Below are 18,145 nucleotides of genomic sequence, written 5' to 3'. Positions count from 1 at the left end.
GGCTATGATCAATACTGTGGCCATCAATTATATGTGTAGATAATCGATATATTAGATAGATATATCTAGCTAATAGATAAGTCATACTTATCTATTTACCCCCAAAGGGTAAATTCCTAGAAATAGAATTGATAGGTTGGAGCATATGATATTTTACTCTGTGATATGTATTGTCAAAATATTCTCATTTACATTTACATTCTCATCAATTATGTATAAGAGAGCCTGTTTTACCACACACTTGTCAACACGAGATATTATCAAACTTCTGATCTGTCAGTCCAGTAAGTGGGAAAAAATGACACCTCATTGATGTTCTTACACTTACCAGGACTGTCTTTTCATATATTATTGTGACTTTATTATTTACAAATTCCCTGTTTGTGATTTTGCCCATTTTTCTCTGTGATTTTTTTCACATTGATTTGTAAGAACTCTTTACGTAGTAGGGAGAGGAACACTTTATAATTATGTGCAATATTTTTGCCCCCAGTTTTTCATTTTTCTTGTTTCATTTTCCTTTCTGTTTTGGAAGTTCTATATTTTATCTGGTTAGGTTGATAGAACCTTTTACTATATAATCAGTGTCTAGTATGCTTGCCATGCCTCCCCCCTTTTAAGATTATGAAAGCATTTGCTGTGTTTTATTTTAGTGCTTTTTAACGGTCTTTCTTTTACATTTTAACCTTAGGTTTATTTAGAATTTATTTTCAGGTACAGAATGAAGCAGAGATTCACATTTATTTATTTATTTATTTATTTATTTATTTTTAAAATAAGGCTATCATATTTTTCTAATGCTATTTCAACATCTTTAATCCATGATTTTGAACCCCGATATAAATGTCCATGCATATAATTGAGCCTAAAAGGACTCATTTAAAAAAAAAAAAAAGCTCAGAAGGTATCAAGGAACTGAGTATTTTGGTTCTAGCAATTTATTCACTCCTGGCCTTAAATGAAGAATTCCTTGAAAAACAAGGTATGCTTTATCTTTAACTAGAAGTTTTTTACCTGATAACAATCTGTATATCAAAGATAAAATTCTTTTATTCAGGTTGATAGGATTGTTGGTGTTTCCCCTGAGCAGAAGGGCACAGTTCTTTAGAACTGAGAAGTATAACTATACCAATGCCGTGCATTTGTACTTTATCTGTATGTACGTGTGACCACAATTACAGACATAAAATAATTAATAATTTGCACAATGGGCTGCCGAACCTAAAGAGTAAAAAAAAAAAAAAAAAAAAAAAATCCAAGATGACATTTCACCAAGTTTAAAGAATAATTAAGGCAACAATTTGGGTGCAGTCTTGGCTGAATTCCAGCTCCAGAGTTCACCGGTGTATGGTCCTGAGCACGGCTGTTCCCCTCTGTGGGCCTCGGCTCTCTCTTCTGTAAAATGGGCTAATAATTAGAACGCCTGACTCACGTTGTTTTTGGCGGGACTCGAGGAAGAAGGCAGGAATCTGCTGTGCCTGGGATTAGCCATTGCTATCCAAGGGCCCTCACACCTGTGGTCTTAACTTAAACTCCGTCCCCATCTCACACTGACACCTTGTTTCTGGTTTTTTATTAAACAAGCCAGCGCCTGGCTGCAGACTACACTTAGCTGAGTCCTTGACCCTGGCTTTGTTCCTGTCCACCCTACCCCACTGCTCCCCAGGGTCCTGTGCCTGTTACGGCCCAGCGCCACTCAACTTCCATTCTCACCCCAGCCCAGAAAGTCCTGGCCCAGCTGTGGGCACAACCTTGTAGCTCCAACCAGAGGTCGCCATGTCCTTTGAGCCCTCTCCATTGGGCTGCTGACTGGGGTCCCACTTGGTCCTGCCACCTTTCCCTTACCCTTGAGGATACTTAACTGTCACCGATATTTGCACTCCCAGAGAGGATGATTGGGAATGCACATGTTTGCTCTTACTGTGAGAATTTCTGGCATTGTGACAGAGGGCACAAGCTGGCTGATGAGCCGGGGCTGGTCATCATGGTGGCAGCCATAAACATCAGGGTAGTTCATCTGGAGGTGACTTTTGCTCTTGCACTTTGCCTTACATAACAGTTATTTGTGCGTCTGACACATCTCACTGATTTGACTGTAGAGTTCGTGAGACATTATCTCTTAATCACCTCTATTCTGGGTGGAAAGGTGGCCACCCCGTGACTAAGGAGTTGCCCTGCTCCCCCCGCCCACCAGCATTTGTCTGTTGTCCTGAAACACCAGGGAAAGGTTTGCTTGCTTAGATTTCAGGATTCTGAAATGAAAGCTGTGGAAGAAAAGAGAGTGTGTTCAGTGGATTCATTCTTTTCTTTTCCTTCCTTCCTTCCTTCCTTCCTTCCTTCCTTCCTTCCTTCCTTCCTTCCTTCCTTCCTTCCTTCCTTCCTTTCCCCAGCTTCAACTGGCTGAGGAAGGAAAAAGACCCAAAAAGGCCAGGGAAAGTCCAGCATGGTTGGTTTGGGGGTGAGAGGGGAGCCTAATAAAGATATCATCCTCCTTGATCTCCCTGTTCGCTCTCTTTTCCTCTGTGTGTTTCCCATTCTCTTTGGGCTCCTCCCTCACAGTGGCAAAGATGGCTGCTGGTGGCTCCTGGTGTCTTACCCCTGCCCCCAGCAACTCCGAAGAAAGGGCACATCTCATTCCTAAAAATCTCCAGGAAAAATGGCCAGAATTGCATGTTCATGGTCACATGGAGCCAGTCAGAATGGCCTAGGGATTGGCATATCTGATTGGCTGGACCCAGGTCGATGTCCAGCCCTTGAAGGGGTGGGGAGGACAGGTTGGAGAGCAGAATGGTGGGGGGAGGCTGCCAGCTCTTCCCAAATTGTGTAAACCGAGAGCCAGTGAAATACCTGTGGTTTCCCCCAGGAAAATCAAGAGGCTGTCATCCAAAGAAAAAGGAATTAGCTCTTAAGTAGACACTAATGCCAGAAATCCCTTACAGGGACAGAGCAGGTGAAAGAGAGAGATGTTAGGGAAGCCAACCACTGACACAGAGGGAAAAGGCAACTTCTATAATTTTAGGGGAAAAAGTTCCTTTTTTTTTTTTTTGGTTAACAGTCAAGAAAACCTTATTATATCTATAGTCATGGTAGCATTAGTCACAATAACCATAAGGTGGAAACAACCCAAATATCCACCCATGGATGAATTAGGATAAACAAAATGTGGTCCATCTGTACAACGGAATATTATACAGTCTTTAAAAGGAAGGAGGTTCTGACACCTGCTACAATATGGAGGCACCTTGAGGACATTATGCTGAGTGAGCTAAGGCAGACATAAAAAGGCAGATACTGTATGATTCCACTTATATGAGGTACGTGGGGTAGTCACATTCATAGAGACAGAAGGTGGAGTGCTGGTTGTCAGGGGCTGGAGGGGCAGGAGGATGGAGTTATTGTTTCATGGGTTTTGGTCTGAGAAGATGAAAAAATTCCGTAGATGGCTACTCGTGATGGCTGCACAGTAACGTGAAGAGTGAGGAGTCAGCAAGGTCATGTTTGCTAAATGCTCCCTACACGTCTGCGATAGGGCTCGTTGACCCCTAACCTTTGTTGTTATTGACAACAATTTCAGTTACTAGAATAATAAAGGGCGTAGTGAAGCCTTCTGATCATTTTTCCTAAAAGGCAATTTCTAAACGGGCATATTCTTATATTTTATAGGCATAAAATGTGACAGCCCACGACCTAGGGACTGAACTCGATGCTCTCTTCTAGGGACCGCAGACTGACCTGCAGATTTCCTCCTGGTTTTGTCCAGAAGGTAACTTCCTAAACACAGACTGGTTTTATTTGTAACTTTTTATTGAAGCATAGTAGACACACAGAAAAGCACACACACTCTAACAGCTCAGTGAATTTCCTAAGGTGAACGCACCGTGTTGGGAGCATGCAGAGCAAAAGACAGCAGGTGGCAGCGCCCCGGAAGTCTTCACGTGCCCCGTCCTTTGCTTAATTTTGACCTTCACGTTGTACAATGTTGTGCTCTCTTGTGTCTGGCTTTTTCCACTTTGTGACACTCATCTAATTTTCGGCCAGCCTACGTGATCTACATTCTCCACAAGGCTTCCTTGCTCCCTTTACACACATTATCATCTCTTTGTTCAGACTTGAAGGATGAGTAAGATTTTGCCAGATTTAGGGAGCAGTTGTGGGCCAAGGAAACAGACCATCCAAAGCCTTGAGAGTGTGTAGAACTATGGAATGTTCCAGACACTGAAAGCAGATATGCGTTCTGGAGAAGAGATTCCCTACTTAGTTCAACCGTTTTCATAATTATGATCTTTCAGGGAGTCCCCAGAGTTTTCTACAATAAACAAGGATGAAATCAATATCCCTGTACATAGACTCCTACCTGGAGCTTTGCTTTTATTTTCTTTTAACATTATTTATTTATTTGTCAGAGAGAGAGCGCACAAGCAGGGGGAGTGGCAGGCAGAGGGAGAAGCAGGCTCCCCACTACTGAGTAAGGAGCCCGATGTGGGACTCGGGACCCTGAGATCAGGACCTGAGCTGAAGGCAGACACTTAACCTACTGAGTCACCCAGGCATCCTGGAACCTTTCTTTTATAGGCTCGATCGAGGCTTGCTTGGTCTGTGAATTTAAATATTTGATAAATATTGCAAGATTGCAAGATTGTGTTACAAAATATCGTAGCCATTCACATTTCCACCAGCAGTGTAGGAGCTGGCCTCTTTCTCCCTCTCTGTCAGCATTGGATGTTAATCAGTTTTTAAAAATTCCTGTTCTGTTGCTTTCATTTGAATTGTTTTTTTTCTGGCTATTAGAGAGACTGAGTGTCTTTTCATGTTTGCTGGCCACTCGTCTTTCCTCTCCTGTAGAGTTATTTAATTTGGATAGTAGACAAAAGGATAACAGCAGAGGCCAAAAAAAGGCAAGAGAACATTCTGATCGTGCATGTGGATTAATCTCGCAGTGCCAGTTCCCAGGAGGTCCTTACTTAAATGGTGGCCATTGTTCTATCATTTTAATTGTTGTTTGACGTAAACAGATGATGACAAATGAATGCTTACCGATGAGACTCAGTAGGGTGCTTAGTCCAATGCCCTCCTGGCTATAAAAGGTTCTAAATAACCGACATGTCGATATCTGGTTACCAGTGCCTCAAAAGACATCAACATCTGGCCCCCAGCCACCTGGGTGGCTCAGTCAGTTAAGACTCAACTCTAGGTTTCAGCTCAGGTCATGATCTCAGGATCGTGGGATCGAGCCCTACCTCAGGCTCCCTGGTCAGTGCAGAGCCTGCTTGTCCCTCTCTGTCCCCCTGTTTGCTCTCTTTCAAATCAATCAATCAATCAATCAATCCTTAAAAAAGACATCAATATTTGACCTTGACACTGCAGGGGAGAAAATAGGGTGCTGGTGGATGCTATGAGGAAAGAACAGGCTCAGGTTCAAACGAAGCCCACTGCTTAGCAGAGAGAAAGCGGAGTAGACTAGATGCCTTTCCAATAAGTAAGTTGCCCTGAGCTACAAGTAACCATATGCTGAAAACAGCAGCTCGGTGATTTTGATTGAAAGCCACTGCTTCAAAAGAGGCTGAGAGGTTCTGCTCTAAGTTTCTGTGACTGTCCGTCTCAGGGTCAGCCTGAATTGTCAAGCATCTGCGTTACAAATTGTGGCCGGTTTCAAGAAGAAATATATTAAGTTGAAAGCCTAGTTTTGCCAGGATTTTGGGAGGGAGTATATCAGCCAGAAATGTTCTCTGCTACGAGTGATAGGAAACTCGGCTCCCAGTTCCTAAAACAGGACATACATTGTTTGTTTCAAAAGCTCCCAAACTTTCTTGGTTCACACCGTTCCTGGGCCAAAGAACTAAAAGTCCTATTTATTAAATAAACAATTAGGTCCAGAAAAACATAGTATTTATGTTCGAACAACCTAATAGCCATTTGAAAAAAATAATACACATATACTGAAAGGAAAAACATTTTACTTGTATTTTTATTTCATTCTCAAATGACTGTAAATAACTCAGTTGAATTGAGCTCATAAATAACTTCCATTCTTAAGTAGTGCAGGTGGGATGTGTGTACGTTTGGGCACTGCACGATTTCCCAGCCCTTGGAATCAGATTGGACGCTACCACCCAACTTTCTTCTTCCACATTAATTTTTATGTGGTACTTACTTTTAACTATCGCAATCCCCATAAAACCAGCTTTGCAAAGACATGAGGTTATTAGGAGGAATGTAGGGCCATTTAATATTACAACTTGGAACAACCTGGAGCTAGTCATCTACATGGTGTCTGACAGATATTGAGCATCACTATATTTCCCTTGAAATTTTATAATACCCTTTAGTCCCTTGGTGAGTTCAGTGCAGCTCTCTGGGGTACACAATCTGGGGAGTGCAGGTTTATTTAACAAGAAAGCCTGAAGTAGTTGATCTTGGGGTTGGTCTGGGGGCTTCATGATATCATCAAAGATCCACCCTTCTGGCAAGTTGTACCTCATGGTCTCAAGATAGCTGCCATGGTGCCAGCATCACATTCTTGCACCACAGTGCAGCTATCACAGTGAGGAAGGAAGGAAGGGCAGTGTGATGGGATAAAATAGACCTGCTTTTGTACTCCATCTGGACCTGGTGGTGGATGGCAGAAAGGTGCCTACGTTGCAGAGACATCTTGAACTAAACAGGGATCTAAGCAGGGATAAAAGTTAGAGGCCTTGGTCATGTCAACCAGACCTGGGATTGGAAGACCGAAAAGTTGGCCAAGCCAAACAAGTTCTTAAGAAGACACTATCTCCCTAGCCCGCCAGTTATTCTAATGGTTTGTGGAGACCAGGGTGTTGTGTATGGCGACATCAGTCCAGGCAAGAAGGCTTGGTTGTAGAAACATGTTGTTTTGCCAAATGACATTCAGTTTTTCTCTGGAGAGCCGCTGAGAGCTCTCTGAGTTTTGGAGCTACTGAGACCGGCCCTGACTCTAGTGAGGGAGGGCATGTCTTGAGGACTGACATCTCTTTGGCCCAGGAGTGAGGGAGGGTGGTTGTCGGGTTTGAGATTTGAGTGTGGAGTAGAATCTGGCCCAGGGAGCAAAACAGGCCTCCAAACAGGGGGACCAGCATGCGCAGGGAGGGGTGAGGGCTCCTGGCTCATCTGACAGGGTTCATGTGCCAGGAGATGAGTCAGGGGTAGGACTTGATGTAGGAAAGATAGGGTCCGAAGCTGAAGGCCAAGAAAGAATTCTTGAGATGTGTTTGGTGCAAAAAAGGTGGTTTTTTAAAGCACAGGGACAGGACCCATGGGCAGAAAGAGCTGCACTGGGGTCATGAGGAGTGGCCCATTATATATTTCCATTATATATTTTCAAATTGGTAGGGGGTTAGGGACAGTGCAAGCCTCCCAGGTATTTTGGAAGCAAGGTTTCCAGGATCCTGAGAGGGCTAGCTCTTGTTGGGGGAAAGGTCATTTATGACTGTTTAGTAGAAACTTAATCATGAGACCCTTCAGATATATATCAGAGGGTCATATGCTTGGGGGATGATTGCCAGCATGTATCTTGGGGGTAGAGATAAAGGAAGTTTCCAAAGGAATTTCTGTATGTTAAAGTAGGCTCACAGGATCCTGGGAGGTGGGAGAGTTGGGCTAAGATTGCCTTTTGCCCTCAGCAAAGTATCAACATCCAGGCAGCTGAGTCCCTAGAGGAACGTCACTCTGCCTGTTTTAAGGACTTGTCAGTGGGCTGTAGGGAGTAAGGAAATGTAATGATTTCTCTTCTGCCTTTGTTTCCCACATCAGGACTCACAGCCTGTGTGCCCGGCTCTGGGAGTTTGGTTTTGCCCTGAAAGCCACAGGGAGGGCTGAAAGGTTTTACCGCAAGGAAGGAAGTGATTAGGTGGACAGTCTAGGGAACAACAGCAACAGCAGAAATTTCTGGGGCTCCCGAAATGCCTTTCTTTTGCCTCCTGGGCACACAGTTAGACTACATTTCCCAGATCCCTTGGTGGTTGGGCGAAGCACAGGACTGAGTTCTAGTTAATCAAATATGGATGAAAGTGCTATTTGCCCCTCTAGGCCTAGCTCATAAAAGCGTCCTGCACAAACCCCCACGTCCTCTCTTTCCCTATCTGCTGAGTGGTGACCTAGATGGTGGGTCTCCAAGGTGGCAGTGGCCTGGATCCCCGGGCCTGCTATGAACTATTATGTCAGCAGTGAATCAATTTGTATTATGTGAAGCCATCAAAACGTTGGGTTCTTTGTTGCTCTGACGAATAGGTACTCCTACAAACCATAATAATAGGGATTATTGATGGGGCACCTGCTCTGAATTGGGCACTGTGCTCAGTGCACTGTCTCATTTAATCTACACAATTACCTTATGGGGTTGGGGAGCACTATTAGCCCGCTTTTCCGGAAGAAAACACTGAGACTGAGGGAGAAGCCAGCGGGCAAAGGCGGAGAAGCCTCACCCTCCCACCTGGAACCAAGTCCCAACTGTGCCCTGCTGGCTCCCAGTACGAGAGGAACAGATTAAAATTGGGTGAAGCTAGGCGCCCAGATGAGTTATTGCAGGCCCAGCTGGGAGTTCCTGCCTCCTGTGAAATGGGGAAGATACTAGATGATTGCAAATGTTAATCAGCAGAGTGCATGAGAGGCATCTGGGGCGGGGCCTGGCCCCTGGGAGGTGTATCATGATCATTTGATTTTTTTTTTCAAGAGACTAGGCAAGAACTGACAGAGGCTTGGGTGAAACCAGGAGAGAAATGTTCTGGAAGCAGCTCTTGGCAGGACTGGGGAAAAGCGTGAAGAAGATGGGGGAAGCAGAAGGTTGGACAGTGGTCTCGTGTTGCTGTTTGCAGGGACAGGGGAGGAGGGTATAAGAGACATCTTGTACAGTGTGCTGTGGGTACAGAGGAGGGAGGGTACAGGTCTTAAGATAATCAATCCTAAACTTTCCAAGATGTACAGATATTCACAAGAGGGCTGCATTCTGTAACTGCCCTCTGAAAAGAGCTTTCAGCAAACTGTCATACCCTTGATGCATCCTCTCTGTCCTGAAGCAGATACTTTTTATCTATACAACCTTGGGCAATTTCTTTGACTTCTCTGTGCCTTGATTTTATCATCTGAAGATAGGGATAAGAAATCATAGGGTTGTTGTGAGTAGATGCGGGGGGCTTCACACAGGTTTGGATATGTGGTGGTAGTGTGTCGTCAATAGACAGTAGGCATTTTCATTAAATTCTTTAATCACTGGCTTATTTCTTTATGCATCTCTGTCTGTACAGAAAAACACTCAGATAACAGTTATGAGCACTGAAAGAATCTTTGCTTGTCTTATTCATTGCTACATTTCCAGTTAGCTCTTAGAACTAGTTCATGGTTGTTGAGGAATAAATGAACCCATCTCTCTCCTCATCTTTTCTTCCTCCGTCCCTCCCCCATCCCTCCCTCTGTCCCTTCCTTCCTTTCTTCCTTCTCTCCCTCCTTGGTTCCTTCCCTCCTTCTTTCCATCCATCATCCATCCATCCATCTGTCCATCCATCCATCCATCCATCCATCCATCCATCCATCTATCCATCCATCCATCATCCATCCATCCATCTGTCCATCCATCCATCCATCCATCCATCCATCCATCCATCCATCCATCTGTCCATCCATCCATCCATCCATCCATCCATCCATCCATCTGTCCATCCATCCATCTATCCATCCATCCATCATCCATCCATCCATCCATCTGTCCATCCATCCATCCATCATCCATCCATCCATCCATCCATCCATCCATCCATCCATCCATCCATGCATCCATGCATCCATTCGTCTTAGAAAGGCAGTAGACTACAGTGGCTTAACCCACAAGTTTTTTCCCCCCAATTGTGGTAAAATATACAAAACATAAAATTTACAATTTCAACCACTTTTAAGTGTATAGTTAGTTCGGTGGCATTAAGTACATTCACATTGTTGTGCAACCATCCGTCTCTAGAAATTTTTCATCTTCCCAAACTGAAGCTCTGCATCCATTAAACAACAACTCCCCATTCCCCTCTGTCCCCCTAACCCCTGGCAACCACCATCTACTTTCTATCTCTATGACTCTTACTGCTCCAGGGACCTCGTATCAGTGGAATCATTCAGTATTTGTCCTTTGTGACTTAGCCACCAGTTTTGCAATCGTAAAACCAGTGTGACACTGGGAAACATAACTTTCCTGAATTTCCACTTCCCCATGTATAACATGCTATAATAATAGTACCCACCTCACAGGGTTGCTGTGAGGTTTAAATGAAATACTACATAGAAGGGACTTAGCCCAGTGCCTGGCAGGTAGAAGGCATGTAGAAATTGCTCCATAAATATAAATATATAAACATAAACCTATGTTCTTAATTAGTAGATGCTGGTGTTGTGCTTATCATGTGTCTGGCACTGTCGTAAGCTCTTAGTTATATTAACTCATTCAAACCACACCATGACCCCATGTCGCTGGTACTGTTACTACCAGCCACACTTCACAGGAGAATACTGAGGAGCAGAAAGGTTCCACAGCCAGGTGAGGGCAGAGTTGGGACTGAGATCCAGACAACCTGTTTCCAAAGCCCGCAGGCTATCCCATGGCGCACCGTGTCGCCTCAGCTGCCCCTGACTGTCAGGGGACGGTCATCCGTCCACACTCAGTCCTGGATCAGGCTTTGAGGGTGCATGAGTGCGGTTGTTGAGATACGAGGCGATGTTTGAGGGAATCCATGGAAAAATCACTGAAGACGAGTTCGCCATTATTTCCCATGTGTGGTCCCAACCCTTGGGTCCCTCCTCCTGCCCATGTGCCGGCGGACCCTGATGGTGACTGCAGGAGGCTGGATGCGCTGGGCCCTCCCATCTCCTGCTGGGGAAGCCCTGGAGTGCATTCCAGGTGATGCAGCTAAGCCTGTGCCTTTTCCCCTCATTGGCAGAAAGCTCAGCAATCCTTGGCCATCCCCTGCCCTGCCCAGTTGAGATAAAAAAAAATGTTTCCTCTTCTGGGCCCCAGGGCCACCTCCCACCGTGCTTTACTGCTTTCCTGGCACCCTCGGGGAGCCGCTGCAGCCCTTTAAAAGAGCCACAGCCTGAAGCAGGGTCAGCAGCCCCGGTCCTGGAGATAAGAGGGTCCAGGAGAGCAGGTGCAGGTTTCCCAGCCAGCTCAGGCTCGAGCACATTCCAGGTCACTTTGCCCTGATGTCTGCAGAGGTGAGCCACCTGTACGTGCAAGGGGTTGCTGAGAATCCATTCAAGCCTGGGTCGCTGGGGGCTTCTTTCTGGGCTCTCCTCCCACCCGTGCCCACTCTCCCTTTTTCCTACCGCAGGCAGCTGTGTCTATGTGTGACCCTGAATTTGGCAGTGGCAAGGCAAAGGAGCCAAGCATGGGGGGCAGGTGTCATGGGTCCTGGTATGAGCGGTTCCTGCAGCCCTGTCTGGTGGAACTGCTGGGCTCTGCCCTCTTCATCTTCATCGGCTGCCTGTCGGTCATCGAGAACAGGACGGACACGGGGCTGCTGCAGCCGGCCTTGGCGCACGGGCTGGCCCTGGGCCTCATCATTGCCACACTGGGGAATATCAGGTGAGACCAGCTCCGAGCCATCAGTCTGGGCTAACCTGGGCAGCCGGGGGCGGGGAGCGAGGCTATCGGCAGGGACCCTGGGCGCGTCCTCAGGGTTCCAAGAGCACTGTAGATAGGAGTGTGCGCTGGGGAGTCAGAGTGCCCGAGTTCAAATCCTACCTCTGCAGCTTATGAGTTCTGTGGCTTTGGGTAAGTCCCTCTCCAAACCCCAAACAACAGGGGAAAAAGAGAAGTTTTTTGACATTATTTTTTCTCAAGCCCACACATACTCAAAATGCTAGCTAAGTGCCAGGCACTGTTCTAAGCATTTTCTACATAGGAACTCAGTGAATCCTTGCAACAACCCCTTGGGGGTAGTTGCTATTGTTATCCCCATTTCCCCGGTGTAACTGCGAAAGGCCATGTGACTTGTCCAAGTTTCCCTGGTCAGTAAGTGGCGGAGCTGGGAGGCAAGCCCCAGGGGGCAGCCTGGGATTTACATGACAGAAAGAGCTTAGCCCACACCAAGGCTCGGTCACTGTGTGGTTGACATTTGGAGGGGGTTTTCCTCCAGCCTGGGGAAAAGCAGAGTGCAGCCACTCGGGAGCTCTTTTTCAGGGCTCGGGTAAGGGGAGGTGGGGATACCTCTCTCTGTCTACTAATCTGGAGTCCGGGGTCTCATTCTGACTGGTGGCTGCATCTCTCAAGGGCTGGAGCTCTGAATGAGTCTGGAAGGAGTAGAGGGGTGGTCACCCACCATGTTCTTCCTCTGGGCACTGTGGGGTTGGGCTGTAGGGCAGGACAGGGGCTACCCTCCTCTCCCCGGCTCTCCCCAACATCCCTTGCCCCACCACCCAGCACCTCAGGGAAAATGGGTAGGATGTGGTACCTGTTTTCTACTCGGGCAAGGTCCTTGACTCGGGCGCTGCAAGGCCAGCCTGGGGGGCCGGCTGGGACACATTCTCTTGGGGGCCAGCCCAGACCTTGGTCTCAAGGCTTCCTTCTGCTTTTGTGACAGTGGTGGACACTTCAACCCTGCGGTGTCCCTGGCAGCCACGCTGATCGGAGGCCTCAACCTGGTGATGCTCCTTCCCTACTGGATCTCCCAGCTGTGCGGGGGGCTGCTCGGGGCTGCCTTGGCCAAGGTGGGTGATCCCCATGGGGGCTGGGCTGGTGGAATGTGGTGAGGGCAGCGGGGAGTCAGAGGTGCCCAGCTCTTTTCCTGTGGGATTTTCCTCCAGCAGGATTGGGTGGGTCCTTTTCTCCCGGGAAGGGGGCCTTTGGTTTTCTCCAAGCACACTCTGTCCTGTCCATGTCTGGACACAGTCCTTCCCTGGACAGAGCAGGATGCAGAATTTGGGGCTTGAAGTTTCTCTTCCTGAGACCATTTCTGACTTTGGAATGGCTTTGGATAATATTTCTAGTGTGTTTTCATTCGTTCGTTCGTTCATTCATTCATTCATTCATTCATTCATTCATTCATTTACCTGTTCATTCATTCTACAAACTAAGGGTTACTCTCCTTGAGAAACTCCTGGACTAACTTCTCTGAGTGTTCTCCAGGTTGCCTGCCTTTAAACGGAATCCCTCTACCTGTGACGGGAGATAATATTCAGTTTATGTCTGGAAACTTCCTCCCACCAGGACGGCTAGCTCCTCCTCCCTGCCACAGAAGGGTTATAGCTTCACACGTAACTCCATGGATGGACTGCTTTCCTCCATCCTTTGCTTCCTTTCTCCCTCTTTCCCTTCTCTCTTTTTCTTTTTTCCCTGTTGCTGTTAAGTCTCAGTCCAACCAGGGGCCCTTCAAGATGTAGGCCTTGTGGGCATGTGTGTTGGGGGGTGGGGGGGAGAGGGTGCCTTTCAGCCTGGCTGGGGTTTGGTCTGTAGCTCCAACCACCCACCTGTTGCAGATTTGGTCTCGAGTCCCACTTTGCTGTCTCCCTTGCCCGGTCTCCCCGTGTCCCCCTCTGAGACCATGCTCCCCTGTGTGCAGAATGGGGGCTGGACCTTCCCACTCTGATCCTCCATGGAGAGCAGCTCCCAGGTCTCCCTCAGGCCGGGCCACCTGCAAACCTGCCCTACACAGTAGCTAGAAGTGCAGGGCAGAAGCTCTGCTCACCGAGCACAGCCCTTCCTGTGAAGCAGTTTTTGCACCTTGTCTCGTTAAATCTCCCCATAACGTCACAAGAAGCCACAGTCAGTTCTTAGAGGGCACTCGCTGCCTGAGCTGGGAGCTCTGATTATCAGTGCCCCCACTTTATGGAGAAGGAAACATGGGCACAGGGAAGTGTCATTGGTCCAAGTTCAGCTGCACTAGTAAGCAGCGGAGTCCAGATTTCGGTCCAGGGTCTTTGCTCTGTGGTCTTCCCTCTCCAGGTGCTGGGATGACCCCTGAGGCTCATTTCCTGTGAAGCTAATAGGGCTTCAGTGTCAGGATTCCCTCACCCCTTCCAAGGGCCCTGACGGGGGGCTGGCAGTGGGTTCATCTGGCTGTAGGTGTTTGCAAAGTTTGTTGAGTAAGGTACTTTTGTATTCTTTTTCTCAAAGAGAGTCATCTAGTTACATAAGCTTTGGGCCCACAACACCTGCAGCCACTGCTGGATGATCCCATTTTACACATGAGCAAAAGGAGGCTCAGAGAAGCCCAGTGGCTCTCACTAAGCCACACAGTAAAAACCGGAGCGGATTGGACAGAACCCGTCACTGCTCTAACGGTTGGGGGCATACGCTTTGAGGCCCCCTCCCCTCAGCTCCCAGCCTCCTCCCTGCCCCCACTGTGAGGCTGAGCCGCTTCTCTCCGCAGGCAGTGAGTCCTGAAGAGAGGTTCTGGAACGCATCTGGGGCGGCCTTTGTGACAGTCCAGGAGCCGGGGCAGGTGGTAGGGGCGGTGGTGGCGGAGCTCATCCTGACGACACTGCTGGCACTGGCCGTGTGCATGGGCGCCATCAACGAGAGGACGCAGGGCCCTCTGGCTCCGTTCTCCATTGGCTTTGCTGTCACCGTGGACATCCTGGCAGGGTGAGTAGTGGGCTGCAGGGCCCAGTCCTGGGCCAGCCTTTGGCCCTGGAGGAGGTCAGGTCTGCAGAGCTTACCTGAGAGTCACAGACTCTGTTGCTAACAGGGGCCACGGAGGTGATGCAGACCGAGGAAGTGGGCGGGCATTCGCAGACAACAGGGAGCGGTGGGGACTGGGGTATCTAAGCAGCCACCACCGTTCACCTCTAGTAAGCTATTGCTGTGAGGGAACGTGGGCCTCCAGTGACCCTTCCCCCGTTGTTCCAGGGAAGTTGGAAACCTACCTTCTCACGTGAAGTTTTCCATTTTCTGTAGCGTCAATAGAACATTTCTGTAGGCTTGTTTGTTCAGCCAGTGGGCAGCCAGGCTTTCGCCTGAGACTCAAACAGAGCTTCCATACCCATTGACCCATTTAGATTGAGCCCCTTGGGGGCCTTGGGAAGGGGTTAAGGAGACAAGCTTGGGTCAGGGATTATTTCTCCCATTTTATATATGAGGAGCTCAGAGAGGATACAATGGACAGTGCCAAATTAAGGGACGTGTGGGACAAGAGCCAAAATCTCCTGGTAAAGGGGACAAGGGAGCTCCTTCCTAATGTCCACCTCCTTCCTTCCTTCCTCTAGGACACAGAACAGAGTGTAGCCTTTCCTGGCTCTGCCGCTCACCTCCGTCATCCTTCTGTTGGGGAGCGGGAGTGGAGGAGGGGGATGGGTGGGTGGTACTCTGTGTGTATAAAGCTGCAGCGATGCTTTGCTGCCCCCTGGTGGCTATTGGTTCACCTGCAAGCCGATTGACTAGCCCTCTCAACTTTGGCTGCTGAACGTGGGATCCGGTGAGACCTGTGGGACCCCAGCTTGCAGGAAAGGGGCAAGGATACAGACACCAGAACTAGAGAGGTGCTCCTGGAGAACAGCCCCCCCCCCGTAGGAGACTCTGGGCCCCAAGCTTGTGGCACAAGGACCTCAACTGGGTTAGCTAGATGAAGCACTTGTCCGTGAAATACACAAGTCATGGGCTCCTAAATGCATGATCTCATTCTGTTCTGACGGCAACCTATGAGGTGGGTCCTTCGATCTCAACCGAAACACAGAGGGGTTCAATAAAGATCACACAGCTAGAAATAGCCGGGCTGGGTTTTGAATCCAGGCCAGCTCGACTCCAAATTTCACATAGCTGATGACGTCTTTTTCAAGGTTTCAGGGACCTGTTTCCATCTTCTCTGCCTGTCATCACTGAACACTCTCTGCTGGTCATTCTTCTAGACGGGTGTGTGGGGAGTGACAGACAAGCCTTTCACTTCCTGGTGCTAATAGCCTCTTCACCTGTGCCTTCTGTGGGATCCTCCAGAGCCCCACCATATGCTGGCTTTCAAGGTGCTGTGGGACCTAGGCCTAGTTGCGAAAATGAACTTGACGTGATTTGGGGCCTGGCTGGGATCCTGGTGACCATGTGACTGCGTGTTTGCAGGGGTGCCGTGTCTGGAGCCTGCATGAATCCTGCCCGGGCCTTTGGACCTGCCGTGGTAGCCAACCACTGGGCCTTCCATTGGATCTACTGGCTGGGCCCGCTGCTGGCCAGCCTGCTTGTGGGAATGCTCATCAGGTAGGAGTGTGCCCCAGGGTCACTGGCCCCTCTGATGGGCACCTGGTGATGGTTTCCAGAGCATCCAGGGCTAGAATCTCACTTTGGGGGTGAGAAAGGGAAGAGGGAGGCTTCTTCAGAGGCAAACAGTATGGCTCCGGGACCTTTGGTTGTAAGGGACAGAAATCCATCTCAACACAATTTATGTCACAAGGGAGAATTTACTGGCTCACAGAATTGAAAAGTTCACAGGTAGCCACCAGCTTTAAGTGGCTGCTCAAGTGATGTCTTTAGGCCTTGGTCTTTCCCATGGGCTCTGCTCTCCTGTGAGCAGGCCTCATACTCTGAGAGGCTCTCCAGGAGAGGCCGAGGTGCTCACCAGAAATTCTAGGTTTATATCTCAGCAGCTTAACAACTCCAAAGAAACTAGTACAAGGGCTCTAGCAAAAGTCCAGGGTCTGATGTTCACTGGTTTGGACTGGGCCGGCTTGGGGGTCAGGCACACTTACTGACTATGTCTGGAGTCGGAGCAGATCAGCCTTCCCTGCACAACCATGCGCACCAAGAGTGGGGGAGGAGTGGTTCCTCACAGGGGTGTCATACAACTCCAGGGGGCCCTATCCACACAGAAAGCCATGTACATGGTGCCCCCCAGAGCACGTCTGCTAGCGCATGCCAATCACATGAACTACAATGTAAACAGTGCTCCCTGGCATCGTGCACTGGGTGATACGGTTGATATTAGAAGAAGGATCATATCTGCTTGGCTGTTCCTCCCTGAATTCTCCTCTTGTGAGCCTCCAAGGTCTGTAAGGTCCCGTAGTTTCTGCTCCTGGTCATGTGGGCATTAGGGTCTGGATCTGGTACAAGTTGGACTTACCTCCCCAGTCTGGGAGAGCACAGTCTCTGGGCTGGGCTGGTGTAAAGTGTCTGCTGTCATGGCCCATCTGCAGTCCTGGCTTAGCCTGATAATTCTCTGTTGCTTTCGGAATGGCAGAGATGAGCATCTTCAGGGAAAGAGTTGGAACACAAACAGGAAGGAGTTTCTCCCTTTCCCCAAGAGGATTTGGCTATTGAGGCAGGAAAGGCTCAAGAAAGCATCTCCCTGGAGCATTCTGGGCCTGGAGACCTTTGATGAAGGGCTGGGTGTCTCCCCTCAGAGGCCTGGAGACCTCACTGGGCCATCTTTTCTGTAGGCTCTTCATTGGAGATGGAAAAACCCGCCTAATACTAAAGGGACGGTGACACTGAGCCAGTGGTGTTCCTGCGGCCCACGTGGCCTCTGCGGACCCCTGGGGGTTATAGAAAGGCCACTTCCTGCATTTCCTACTGGGGCAGAGGCCCAGAGAAGCCACCCACCTGCTTCCCCCGACGTGCACCTGGCCTCCCAGATGACACCTTGCTGCCAAGTTCTGAGGATGCTCTAGGTTCTCCGAATTCCTTCCTGCTCATCAGAGACCTCAGCCTGGGGAGCATGTTGCCAGCCCTGCCCGGCACCGCACAACAGAGGGTTTTTCTTGAGCAGGGAAGCTCCCAGGATTAGAAGAGCAGTTGGAAGAGGCAGCTGTTTACATGAGTTCATTTCCCCCATCCCCCTTCCTTTCTCCTTCTCCTGGTCCCTGACTCCTCTGTTACAGAAGGGCCTTCTGTGCTCTGTTTCCTTGCTTCCTGAGCTGCCAATCCAGCTTTGCAATAAATAGTCCAGTATTTCCTTTGGTGTGGACTTGCTTTTCGTTTCAGAAATGAGCACTGCTGGGGAGGAAGCAAAAGTCCGGGTTGGGCCTTAGCTGTCTAGAGTCCAGTTAGCTGGGGCTTGGCTTAGAGTCCAGTGCCAGAGCAGGTACTTAGGATGCAGGCCACCCCGGAGCCTGTCTCCCACTCAGCCAGCCCTGTCTTGGAGCTCTGCTGGGAGCTCAGAGTCGATCTCTGGTCACAGACTGGAAGGTCCTGCTGAAAAGCCCAACACAGAGCCCGGGGTCTGTTAGTGCCCAG

General features: G+C 48.8%; 1 protein-coding gene across 3 annotated transcripts; it reads left to right on the top strand.

The window, feature by feature from the left end:
• The first annotated feature begins 11,059 nt into the window (after window positions 1–11,059).
• Window positions 11,060–17,863, top strand: AQP8 (aquaporin 8). Of its 3 annotated transcripts, none has more exons than XM_087869431.1 (6): window positions 11,060–11,205; window positions 11,322–11,575; window positions 12,573–12,699; window positions 14,361–14,575; window positions 16,040–16,173; window positions 17,142–17,315. In XM_087869431.1, exons 1-6 carry the CDS (start codon window positions 11,194–11,196, stop codon window positions 17,228–17,230), a joined length of 831 nt encoding a protein of 276 aa, XP_087725557.1. In that variant the 5' UTR covers window positions 11,060–11,193; the 3' UTR covers window positions 17,231–17,315. The 3 variants fall into 3 exon arrangements, with proteins under 3 accessions (XP_087725557.1, XP_045631199.2, XP_087725554.1); XM_045775243.2 differs by lacking the exon at window positions 17,142–17,315 and adding an exon at window positions 17,350–17,863 and having other exon boundaries at window positions 11,064–11,205; window positions 16,040–16,174; XM_087869428.1 differs by lacking the exon at window positions 17,142–17,315 and adding an exon at window positions 17,350–17,863 and having other exon boundaries at window positions 11,064–11,216; window positions 16,040–16,174.
• Window positions 17,864–18,145: the final 282 nt, after the last annotated feature.

The sequence above is a fragment of the Ursus americanus genome, chromosome 2, assembly GCF_024610735.1.
Source record: "Ursus americanus isolate L20-20 chromosome 2, mUrsAme1.1.p, whole genome shotgun sequence".
Taxonomy (NCBI): domain Eukaryota; kingdom Metazoa; phylum Chordata; class Mammalia; order Carnivora; family Ursidae; genus Ursus; species Ursus americanus.
This window is presented reverse-complemented; position numbering and strand designations above follow the sequence as displayed.